Genomic DNA, 12,747 nt, shown 5'->3' with positions numbered 1-12,747 from the left:
AGCATGAAGCCTAGGTGGGACATCCGGTTCCTAGGTGTGCCTCTGTAATTAGGCACAATTTTGCCTTTATGGGCATATTCTTCCTTTCCCAGCTTCCTTGGAAATATATGCAAGTAGACTGGCAGTCTTGCTGTCCTTTATCTACACGGTCTTACCACAGGGTCACTGTGGAATGAAATCTGAAACTAGTGGGAAATAATAGAATGCTAAACACATACAAAACGTGAAATTCCCTATTTTGCCAAATTTTCCCAGTTTCTGAATGTCCTCCTCATTCTTGACTGTAGCTGAAGAGAAAGGGCAGTGTAGCAAACTAAACTAAGCAAGTTGGTCATGTATAGCTCTTAGTAATTAAGAGGATCTATCTAAAAGTTAGAGGGGGTAAGGGCGCCTGGGTGGCTCAGTCAGTTAAGCATGTGACTTAGGCTCAGGTCATGATCTCACGGTTTGTGAGTTTGAGCCCCAAGTTGGGCTCTGTGCTAACAGCTCAGAGCCTGGAGCCTGCTTCAGATTCTGTGTCTCCCTCTCTCTCTCTGCCCCTCCCCCACTCACTCTCTGTCTCTGTCTCTCAAAAATAAATAAACATTGAAAGAAAAACAAAAGTTAGAGGGGTTAAAATGTAGCTACTCTTGTTAATCACTCCCCTACAACCTTGATACTGATGCCAGATCATAGTGAAAACAGGTCTCAGACATAGAGACATTTACTAAATAAACATGCATTACTAGCAAGCAGGCCCCAAGTGGTTATACCACCAGCTCTCTGAACTTTTAGGTACATGAAAGACTCATCAGAGGTGTATGCAAGGGTAGTACAGAGGTAGGATTCTGTAACCACTGTAGTCAGCATCTGGCAGCTGGAGCTCCTCCTAAGCAGACACAGGACCATTTAGGGATCAAACCTTAGACACCATTCCTGAGTGTGTAGGCTATAGGCTTTGTTAGATTCCTGTACTTTTTTCCTGCAAAGTGGACAGTGTCTCTAAAATAGTATCTACCTTCAGGGTGCCTGGGTGGCTCAGTCGGTTAAGTGTCTGACTTTGGCTCAGGTCACGATCTCACAGTTTGTGAGCTCGAGCCCCGCATCGGGCTCTGTGCTGACAGCTCAGAGCCTGGAGCCTGCTTCGGATTCTGTGTCTCATTCTCTCTCTGCCCCTCCCCCACTGTGCTCTGTCTCTGTCTCTCAAAAATAAATAAAAATGTAAAAAAAAAAATTTAAATAGTATCTACCTTCAATATTCCATTTTTAAGAGTACATTTCCAACTATCATGCCAATTAAAAAAACACTAATTTCACCAATAAAAGCCCATTTCTGACATTCACTATAACTGAGCAAAACAGTAATGTGGGTGTGGGACATGCTGTGCAGTGTGTCCAATTCTTCTGGGGTATAGAGAGCTCAGACATCTGAATAAGAAGTAGCAATTCCTCTAGTGGGGAGAGAGTTGATCATCTGCATGCATCCTTTCCTCTCTTCTATTTTTTCTCCAATGATGCTGACTATGAATCTGTAAATGGTACTCTGTCTCTCTCATGAAGCATAATTTACACTTAGCAAAAGCATTGTTTTGAAGGGGCACATGAACCCTAATGTTTATAGCAATGCTATCGACAACAGCCAAAGTATGGAAAGAGCCCAAATGTCCATCGACAGATGAATGGATAAAGAAGATGTGGTATATATATACAATGGAGTATTACTCGGCAATCAAAAAGAATGAAATCTTGCCATTTTTAAAAACGTGGATGGAACTACAGTGTATTATGCTAAGTGAAATTAGTCAGTTAGAGAAAGACAAATATCATTATGACTTCACTCATATGTGGAATTTAAGATACAAAACAGATGAACATAAGGGAAGGAAAACAAAAATAACATAAAAACGGGGAGGGCAACAAAATGTAAGAGACTCTTAAATACAGAGAACAAACTGAGGGTTACCGGAGGGGGAATGGGCTAAATGGTTAAGGGGCGTTAAGGAAGACACTCGTTGGGATGAGCGCTGGGTGTCATATGTAGGAGATGAATCACTGGATTCTACTCCTGAAATCATTATTGCACTATATGCTAACTAACTTGGATATAAATTTAAAAAAAAATCTAGAGCATTTCAGCAATCCAGAAATCAGTCTTGTGTTCCTTCCCAGTTCAGCCCTATCTCCCTCAAAACTTGACCCAAGACAACCACTGTTTTGATTCCTCCCATCATAGATTAGTTTCACCTGTTTTTAAGTTTCATGTAAATGTAATCATGTAGTGTATGCTCTTTTGTATATAGTTTCTTTTTCCACACTACAGTGCCTGTGAAATTTATCTATTTTTTGTTTATATCAGTAATTTCTTACTTTTTATATCTAGTAGTATTCTTTTGTAGGAATATCACACAATGTGTTTACCATTTCCCTGTTTTTGGAGGTTTGGGTTGTTTCCGTTTTTTGTCCTCCCTATTTTATAATTAAGGCTTTTGTAACCACCCTTGTACAAATATTCCATAGGCACAAGCTTTCATTTCCTTTGGGTATATACCTAGCAGTATTATTATTGGTCTCTCGGGTAGTTATAGGTTTAACCTTATAAGAAAATACCAAGCTATTTTCCATAGTAGTTGTATCATTTTACTCTTGCACCTTAAATCTATGAGAATTCCAGTTGCTCCTTATCATCAACAATTAGTATTGACATCCTTTTTAATTTTGACCCTTCCAATGGTATGAAATGGTATGAAATGGTATTTCATTACAGTTTTAATTTCCCTGACTATTATGTTGGGCAATTTTTTATATGCTTATCAGACAATTTATATGTCTTCTTTTGTGAAATGCTGGTTTAAGTCTTTGTCATTTGAAAAAACTTGGATTCTTTATCTTTTTATTATTGATATGTAGGAGACCTTTACATAATATGGATACAAGTTCCTTGTCAGATATATGTGTTACAGATACTGTCTCCTAGCCTGTGGTTTGCCTTTTCATTTTACTTATGTTGTCTTCTGATGTGCAGAATTTTTTTATTTTGATGAAAAGCAAATTATTAATTTTTTCCTTTTCACAGGAAAATTACAGCTTTTTGTGTCCTTTCTATGAAATTGTTGCCTAGTCCAAGGATACAAAGATATTCTATCTTTTGAAAAGCTTTGTAATTTTAATTTTTATGATTCTGTGATCCATTTTGAATAATTTTTATGTATAGAGTGAGATAGAGGTCATAGGTCACTTTTTTCTGTATAAATATCTAGTTGTTTGAGCATGATTTATAGAAAAAAACTTTCCATTCTCCATTAAGTTGCCGTGATGTTTTTGCTGTGTTTTGAGGGGTGGGGTGAGGGGGAATAGATTCTGTTCTGTTCCATTGAATTATTTGTCCATACCAAGGCCAAGACAACCATCATCTTAATTATTGTAGCTTGAAATCAGGGAGTAAAAATCTAGCTTTGCTCTTGTGTTTCAATGTTATTTTGACTCTTCTATATCATTTACATTCTTTTAAGTTTATTTATTTGTGTTTGAGAGAGAAGGGAGAGAAAGCACAAGTGGAAAAGAGAGAAAGAGAGAGAGAGAGAGAGAGAGAGAGAGAGAGAATCCCAAGCAGACTCTGGACTGTCAGCACAGAGCCCAATGCAGGGCCAAATCCCATGAACTGTCAGATCATGACCTGAGCCAAAATTGAGAGTTAGACGCTTAACTGACTGAGCTACCCAGGTGCCTCTATATCACTTATATTTCTACATAAATTTCAGAATTAGTTTGTCAAGAAAGCTTGCTGGTATTCTGACTGAGATTGCATTGAATATAAAGATAAATCTGTGGATAAATGAATATTCAACAATATTAAATATGTACATTAACAACAAAGTCCTTGATGAAAATATGGTGTCTTTTTAATATTTGTTGATGTGATATGGTATAAGAAAGTGGTCCAGGTTCATTCTTCTGCATGTCACTGTCTAGTTTTCCCAGCACCACTTGCTGAAGAGACTGTCTTTTTTCCATTGGATGCTCTTTCCTGCTTTGTCAAAGATTAGTTGGCCATATATTTGTGGGTCTATTTCTGGGTTTTCTATTCTTTTCCATTGATCTATGTGTCTGTTTTTGTGCCAATACCATATTGTCTTAATGATTACAGGTTTGTAATGTAGCTTAAAGTCTGAAATTGTGATCTTCACTAGGTTACTTGTTTTTTTGAGTGTTGAGTTTGGTGAGTTCTTTATAGATTTTGGATACTAAGCCTTTATCCGATATGTCATTTACAAATATCTTCTCCCATTCCATCGGTTGCCTTTTTGGTTTTGTTGATTGTTTCCTTTGCTGTGCAGAAGCTTTTTATCTTGATGAGGTCCCAATAGTTCATTTTTGCTTTTATTTCCCTTGCCTCTGGAGACAGGTCACATAAGAAGTTGCTGCAGCTGAGGTCAAAGAGGGTGCTGCCTGCTTTCTCCTGTAGGATTTTGATGGTTTCCTGCTCACATTTAAGTCTTTCATCCATTTTGATTTTTTGTGTGTGTATGGTGTACATAGGGGAAGGGAAAGAAAAATAAGATAAAAACAGAGAGGGAGGCAAACCATAAGAGACTCTTAAATACAGAGAACAAATTGAGGGTTGCTGGAGGGGTCATAGGTGTGGGGATGGGTTAAATGGGTGATGGGCATTAAGGAGGGCACTTGTTGGGATGAGCACTGGGTGTTCTATGTAAGAGATTGATCACTGGGTTCTGCTGAAGCCAAGACTACACTGTATATTAACTAACTTGAGTTTTAAAATATATATATATATTTATATAATATATATTTATATATTATATTTATATATATTTATATATTATATATTTTTATATTATGTATTTATATATTATATATTTATATATATTATATATTTAAACATATATATATATATATTGCACATAAGTTAAGATTTTCAAAATTTACCTTCAACAAATTAAATGTGTGCTTCATTACACCAATATCTAAACTTTGGTGAATACTACATTCTGGAATCCTATTCTGGCTTTCTCAAGTCTCTGAAAGAAGTGCCAGAAACCCCAGTGCTGACCTTTTCCGAATAAAATTGTTTTTAGGAGCTACTGAAACAACATGAAAAGGACACCTTGCAATTAGAGGAGCTGAGAAAGACCAAACAGGTAAGCTCTTTCATTTTTCTTGTGGAATTAGCATCTTACAAATACACCAGTAAAATTATATACCCTCAATAAAATAGAATCTATTATAATTTTCCAAAACAAAACAAAAGGAAGACCCAAAGCTGAGTTTGCTGGATTCAACAAGTCAAATAGAACTTTATAACTATAATACAAAGTCATTTGTAAAACAGAGCCTTTGTGTCTTTTTAGAGCAATTTGAGCAAATATATGAGCAATATGCTGTGTGATCTTCAGTGTCAAATGCGTTCCATTTCTAGTAAGGCTCAAACCACAAAAGAGTCTTGATTTGTAAAATACCAAATTCTTCCCTTAAACTCTAAAAAGTACAATACTGACCCTGGGAACTCTAATTCCAAGCCTCTCCTTGATATTCCAAATGTGCCTCAACCCCAACAGCTTCCTCAAAGAATTCTGTTCTTCTGGGACAAATTATGGCACTTCCATGTGGGAGATACCTGAAGGGAAACTGTTCAAACCCATGAACTGCCTTCTGATTCTTCTTACACTAGGATCCAGAATGGACATGTTTGGGAAAAGACTAGCCATTATAAAATCATGGAATTATATCTTAGAGCTTAGGCAAGGCTTCAGCATTGTTGGGTCAACAAGCCTCAATGTCCTGCATGGTAGACAGATAGGCTTTGGAGCAAGGAAAACCCAGTGCATTGTAATAGCTGCTTTAATGAGCTTGTCTACTAATTCTATCATTCCTTTCTGGTTCTGTTAATTGATTTTGCTCCTCATTTGTGGTCATATTTTCTCACTTGTTTACATGCCTGGTAATTTTTTTTTTTTTTTTTTTTGGAGGCCTGCCATTGTGAAGTTTACCTTGTTGGGTGCGGGGGGGTGCCTGGCTGGCTCAGTCCATACAGCATGTGACTCTTGATCTCTGGGTTGTGAGTTCAACCCCCACCTTGAGCGTAAGCATAATCAAAACAAACAAACCAAAAAGGTGGATTGCAAACTACCTTGTTGGGTGCTGAATATTTTTGTATTTCTTTAAATATTGTTGGACTTTGTTCTGGGATGCAGTTAAGTTAAAGCAGTCTTTAGTTTAAGGCTAATTTTCCCCCCTACAGAGATAATACCCTTCTGAGTAGTCTACCCAATACTCTGTGTACTCTGGTTGGTGGGAATGTAACTATTCCCAGTCCTGTGTTGAGGCTGGGGATTATTCTACCTGCTCTGTGCTCATGATTCTTTCCCCTAACCTTATCTCCTTCTATTTCTTCCCCTTTGTTACACAACTGCAATGGCACTGGACTCCTTGCTGTATTTTTAACAGTCAAGGATCCTTTACTTGGGGTCTTTGCACTTGACATTCACTCTTCTTGGGAAGCTCTTTCCTAGATATCCACACAACTAACTTCCTTACCTCTTTCTGGTTTTGTTCAAATGCCATTTCTGAAGGGCCACTCTATTTAAAGGCTTAACACCCTCCCCAACACTTCCATTTCCTTGTTTTATTTTTCTATACAGATTTTTTTACATTTATTTATTTATTTATTTTAAGAGAGAGAGCAAGCACATGAGTAGAGAAGAGGGATAGAAAGAAGAGAGAGAATCTTAAGCAGGTTTCATACTCAGTACAGAACCTGACGAGGGGCTCTCCAAACTGTGAGATCAAGACCCGAGCTGAAATCAAGAGTTGGATGCTCAACTGACTGAGCCACCCAGGCGCTCCTCTATACAGATTTATAACTTTCTAACCTGATAAACTCAATGAATGAAAGCAGAGATTTTTGTCTGTTTATTCTACCACTAATCTCCAGTTTCTAGAATAGTACCTGGCACATCACAGACATTTAGTAAATACCAGCTGATTTTTTTGAATGAATAAGCAAACAAAAGAATGCTAAATGACCTAGTACAGTGCTTTGTACAATGCAAATACAGTGAGAGATGGTACCTCTCTAGTTTATACATCTTGAGAAGATGCTTATTCCATGGGAAGAGCTCTGAAGATATGTAGGAGTTAAATGAGGCTGACATCTGAAAGCACAGAGCCATCTGGATCATTTTTATTGTCTCTTCAGCGTTTATCTAATGTAGTAGATTCCACATTTATCCCTTCTCCACACTAACACTGCATCTTCTATCTTCATCCTTGGTTTATTTTTAATTTATTATTGTAATTATTTTATTGACTTTAATTCTTTTCATCCCCTTTACTTGGGTGTATCTCCATAAGAGTAGAAATTATATTTTTCTTATTCATCATAATATTCCTAGTGCCTATAATAGTAGGTGTTTTTCCTAATTAAAAGACTATTTTTAAGGAGTGCCTGGGTGGATCAGTCGGTTGAGCATCTGACTCTTGATTTCTGCTCAGGTCATGACCTCTGTGTTGAGTACAGCACCTGCTTAAGATTCTGTCTCTTCTGCCCCTTTTCCCTACTAGTGTGCTCTCTCTCTCTCTCAAACCAACTTTTCTTAAAGGCTATTTTTTTTTTATTTTTTTTCAACGTTTATTTATTTTTGGGACAGAGAGAGACAGAGCATGAATGGGGGACGGGCAGAGAGAGAGGGAGACACAGAATCGGAAACAGGCTCCAGGCTCTGAGCCATCAGCCCAGAGCCTGACGCGGGGCTCGAACTCACAGACCGCGAGATCGTGACCTGGCTGAAGTCGGACGCTTAACCGACTGCGCCACCCAGGCGCCCCGCTTAAAGGCTATTTTTTAGAGCAATGTTAGGTTTACTGAAAAATTAAACAAAGTGCAGAGAGTGCCCATATCCTCTCCCAACACAAACATACAATATACTCTATTATTAACATCTTGCATTAGTGCGGTACATTTGTTACAGCTGATGAACCAATATTGATACATCATTTTTAATTAAAGTCCATAGTTTACATTAGGGCTCACTCTTTGTGTTATGCATTCTATAGGTTTTATCAAATGCATCATGCCATGTACCCACCACTGCAATATCATACAGAATATTTTCTTTACCTAAAACTCCTCTGTCCTCCACCTATTTATCCCTGCTTCCCTTCCCAATCCCTGGCAACAACTGATCTTTTTACTGTCTCTATAGTTTTGCATTTTCCCCAATGTCATATAGTTGGAATCTGGAGTAGATATTTGATAAATATTTGTTTAATAAATGAATGATTGGTAGCTATTGTGACAACCACGGGAGCTCTGGTGAGGGCTGGCTCTGGGGCAGTGATAGTGAGTCTGCATATGAGGATATAGATGGGCAAGACATAAAGGAGATAGAAGAGGGCACAGTGACTGAACAGTGAAGGAGAAGGAGTAGCTAAAGTTGACGCTTCACATTCTAGTCCAGGCACCCTGCAGAAGAGAATAAATAGATAGACATTGTTGTCTTCTTAAACAGGTCATGGAGGAAGAGTTGAATGCACAATCTGTTATCTTAGAATCACTTAACACAACCCTCTACCAAACCCAGATGGAACTCCAGAGAGAGGTGAGTCCTGGCTGGAGTGGGGATAGGGTTGTGCAGAGGAATCCAGGTCTCTGTATGGTTCTGCCATGTAGCTTTGCTCTGGGTGACTCTGGTTTGGGAAAGAGAGCAATTAAAATTTACATGTCTTTCAGAAAGCTACAGTGGGAAATCTGGAGAAAACACTCCAGACCAAGCTTGCCGAGACTGAAGAAAAGTTTAAATACACCATACAGCTTCTGACAGAAGAAAACATTCATCTAAGGTGTGCATGATGCTGCTCAAAAAGACATGGCTGAGTTATCTTTAGAAAGTGGAAGGGAGTTTGGGTGAGGAATAGATATGAAGATGAACCCAGGTATTTCTTAATAAAGTCAAGGCACAGGCACTTCCAGGAGGGAAATAGTCATTCAAAGCCTGGCCACGGAAGTCACCTGCTAAGGACAGACACTTCATCTGAAGTGGTGCTGGGCATGTGTCTAGACTCCTCTCCCTTATCACATCTTAGTTTTTATTCAAAACAGCACATGAAATTTACCTGTGGATCTTTATTTTTTAATTAATTTATTTATTTTGAGAGAGACAGAGAGAGTAAGTAGGGGAGGGGAGAGAGAGAGAGAGAGAGAGGAGCAGAGGATCTGTAGCAGGCTCCACACCGACAGTACCCGATGCAGGGCTCCAACTCGTGAACTGCGAGATCATGATGTAAGCCAAAGTCAGACACTCAACTGACTAAGCCACCCAGATGCCCCTATCTGAGGGTCTTTGAGTTTATTCAGTTCTGTGAATAAATTTTAAATCCCTAAAGTCCTCTGCCCTCCACCTATTCATTTTTTGCTTCCCCTCCCAACTCCTGGAAATTACTGATCTTTTCACAGTCTCTGTAGTTTTGCCTTTTCCAGAATGTCATACAGTTGGAATCTTTAAGAGATATTTAATAAATATTTAATGAATGAACGATTGGAAGCTATTGTAACAACCCATCTGAGTTCTGAGTTTTTACCATGTCCCCTGAGGGGTTATGGGTTTAGGTGTCAGTGGTTTACACTTAGATACAGCTGCGTTTAGTTCATGTGGAAGTCAACTTTAGGTCAGAAATAATACTGTTAACTGGAAATGCATTTTAAATCATTGGGATAAATTTTTGGTAGATATTTCAATAAAGGGAAGTTATTCATTGTATTGATTTGGTAGTAAAACTTATCCCTTCTTGTCTAGGTTCTTTGATCTAATAGTTAAATTGGCATAAAACAGATTAACAGGAAAAAACAAATTTAATTTTGTATGTATAGGAGCTCAGTAAAATATGAGACTCAAAGAAGTGAACAAATCAGGCAGTTATACCTTTTAGACAAAGTAACAATAAATTTGTAAAGAATTGACAAGACAAAGAAGTTTGGGGTTGGGGTACTAAATTAGTAAGTAAGTAACAGAGTTGTTGGGTTTTTTTTTTTTTTATGGTTTATTTATTTTTGAGAGAGAGCACAGGCAGGGGAGGGGAAGAGAGGATCTGAAATGGGCTCTGTGCTGACAGCAGTAAGCCCAATGTGAGCCTTGAACTCACAAACCGCAAGATCATGACCTGAGCCCAAGTCAGACCCTCAACCAACTAAGCCACCCAGGTTTTTTTTATACAGACTTCTTAGCTTTAAATTCCCTATTTCTGCTGATAGGGATATCTCTTTACCTTCTGGTATAGGGAAGGTATATTCATATGAAAAATATATTTCCTACTTTCAGGGGAACAAAGAGGGTCAGAATGCCTTTCTTGCACTGGCTGTTGCTTAAGTAACTTTAACTCAAGTAATCAATATGCAAGGTATATTGGGATGGCATACTCTGTTTCCCCTCAGCAGAATATTCCTCATTTGAGAATTTGGTAACCTAAATATCATTTCTCATTAAATTCAAAACCACTGCAAGTATGGGGTGCCTTGGTGGCTCGGTTGGTTGAGCGTCTGACTCGATTTCGGTTCAGGTCATCATCTCATGGTTCATGGGATCAAGCCCCACATCAGGCTCTGTTCTGACAGCGTGGAGCCTGCTTGGGACTCTCTCTCTCAAAATAAATAAACATTAAAAAAAAAACAAACCTATAAGTAATGTGTGCAGCTGCCCCCAGTGAAGGAATGAAACCACATTTCTCTCCCCTCAGATATCCTACATCCCCTTCTATCCTTGAGTCTATAGTGATACATGTTCTTTTTCTCTATAGGCAAAAAATAATTGTGAAGAATGAAGAAATTTATAAGGAACGATCTGGGAGGTTTCTCTCTATGTATGAGAATGATTCTGATAATTTAGAAGATGATAGCAATGAAAAACAAGAACTATGAGCAGAAAAGTTGTTCTCCAATACAAAAGATGTTAGGAACACCATCTCCATAGGCTTAGACAACTCCCGTGAGAGTTTCTTGAGAAATGTATATTATGAGTTTAGTTCTTGGGTTGCCTGGGTTCTACTTTTGCCTTTTCAAAATTTCCTTTCTTCTAAGTGGTTGGGAATGTTTGAATTCTCATCTCAGTTATACAGGCTTTCAAGACTCTTCATTGTAAAGTGATGTTCCCTATACCTGGATCTAAACTTTCTCTGGGTATTATACTATTTTCTCTTCCACATTTACACATTTCATTATGAAAACACTGATCCGAAGAACTTGTTCCTATTAAATATTGACTATATTTTGAAATACACCTTTTGTCCCCCTGGGGCATTTACCTAGCAAAAATGTAATTTGTTGATTCAATTCCAAAAATCCTTTCTCTCTTACATGTGTCCCCACTGCTCCACTTCTCAATCGTGTTCCCTATACTATGATTTTGGAAAAAGTGTCTGATGATCCTTGCCACCTTCTCTAAACAATCATCAGAATTCAAATCCCCACAGGGCAGGCAACTGGTTTTGGGGGTAGATTCCCATGATTCATCGCTTACATACAACACCAGTGCTCATCCCAACAAGTGCCCTCCTCAGTGCCCATCACCCATTTTCCCCTCTCCCCACCCCAATCCCCATCAACCCTCAGTTTGTTCTCTGTATTTAAGAATCTCTTATGGTTTGCCTCCCTCTCTATTTGAAACTATTTTTCTCCTTCCCTTCCCCCCTGGTCTTCTGTTAAGTTTCTTAAGTTCCACATATGAGTGAACACATATGATATCTGTCTTTCTCTGACTGACTTATTTCACTTAGCATAATACCCTCCAGTTCCATCCACATTGCTGCAAATGGCAGGATTTCATTCTTTCTCATTGCCAAGTAGTATTCCATTGTATATATAAACCACATCTTCTTTATCCTTTCATCAGTTGATGGACATATGGGCTCTTTGCATAATTTGGCTATTGTTGAAAACACTGCTATAAACATTGGGGTACGAGTGCCCCTATGCATCAGCACTTCTGTGTCTTTTAGATAAATTCCTAGTAGTGCTATTGCTGGGTTGTAGGGTAATTCTATTTTTAATTTTTTGAGGAACCTCCACACTGTTTTCCAGAGCAGCTGCACCAGTTTGCATTCCCACCAGCAGTGCAAGAGGGCTCCCATTTCTTCACATCCTCGCCAACATCTGTTGTTTCTGAGTTGTTAATTTTAGCCACTCAGACCCAAAATCTATAAAGAACTTACCAAACTCAACACCTGAAAAACAAAGAATCCAGTGAAGAAATGAGCAGAAGGCATAAATAGACACTTTTCCAAAGAAAACATCCAGATGGCCAACAGACACATGAAAAGATGGGCAATAAATTTTTAAAATTTACAACTGTATGAGCCAACACTGGGGAACTAAAGTAAAACATATCTATGATCTAAACATTTTCCACCTGTGAGAGGTCAATGACAAAAAACAAACACAAAATGAACAAAACAATCTCCAACCAACAGTAAGTGAAAATTCTATTTTATAATGTTAAAAACATTATTGAAAAGAAATACTATTCAAAAAACATTCTTTAAAGAAACAGTTTTTTTTAAGTTTATAAAGATTTAGAATTAACACATAAAGAAAGAGCAAATGCAAATACATGGAAGGGATACAGTATTGTTAGAACAAAAGCAAATCAATTGGTAAAAAAGCTTTTAACATAAGAAATTACATCTTCAAATTTATATTTAAAAAAACTTACAGGGGCGCCAGGGTGGCTCAGTCGGTTAAGCGTCCGACTTCAGCTCAGGTCA

General features: G+C 38.0%; 1 protein-coding gene across 4 annotated transcripts in view; it reads left to right on the top strand.

Annotated features, from left to right (window-relative positions):
• The window catches only part of FLACC1 (flagellum associated containing coiled-coil domains 1), a 67,412-nt gene extending 56,113 nt beyond the window's left edge, over positions 1-11,299 (top strand). For all 4 annotated transcript variants that reach the window (XM_040475848.1, XM_040475847.1, XM_040475850.1 and 1 more), the window contains 4 exons: positions 5,073-5,135; positions 8,505-8,594; positions 8,726-8,835; positions 10,786-11,299. In XM_040475848.1, the coding sequence (XP_040331782.1) occupies positions 5,073-5,135; positions 8,505-8,594; positions 8,726-8,835; positions 10,786-10,906 (384 nt within the window). In that variant the 3' untranslated portion in view covers positions 10,907-11,299. The remainder of the gene's footprint in view (positions 1-5,072; positions 5,136-8,504; positions 8,595-8,725; positions 8,836-10,785) is intronic.
• Positions 11,300-12,747: the final 1,448 nt, after the last annotated feature.

The sequence above is a fragment of the Herpailurus yagouaroundi genome, unplaced genomic scaffold, assembly GCF_014898765.1.
Source record: "Herpailurus yagouaroundi ecotype Mexico unplaced genomic scaffold, PumYag 140, whole genome shotgun sequence".
NCBI lineage: Eukaryota > Metazoa > Chordata > Mammalia > Carnivora > Felidae > Herpailurus > Herpailurus yagouaroundi.
Note: the sequence above shows the minus strand (reverse complement) of the source record. Positions and strands in the feature narration are given on the sequence as shown.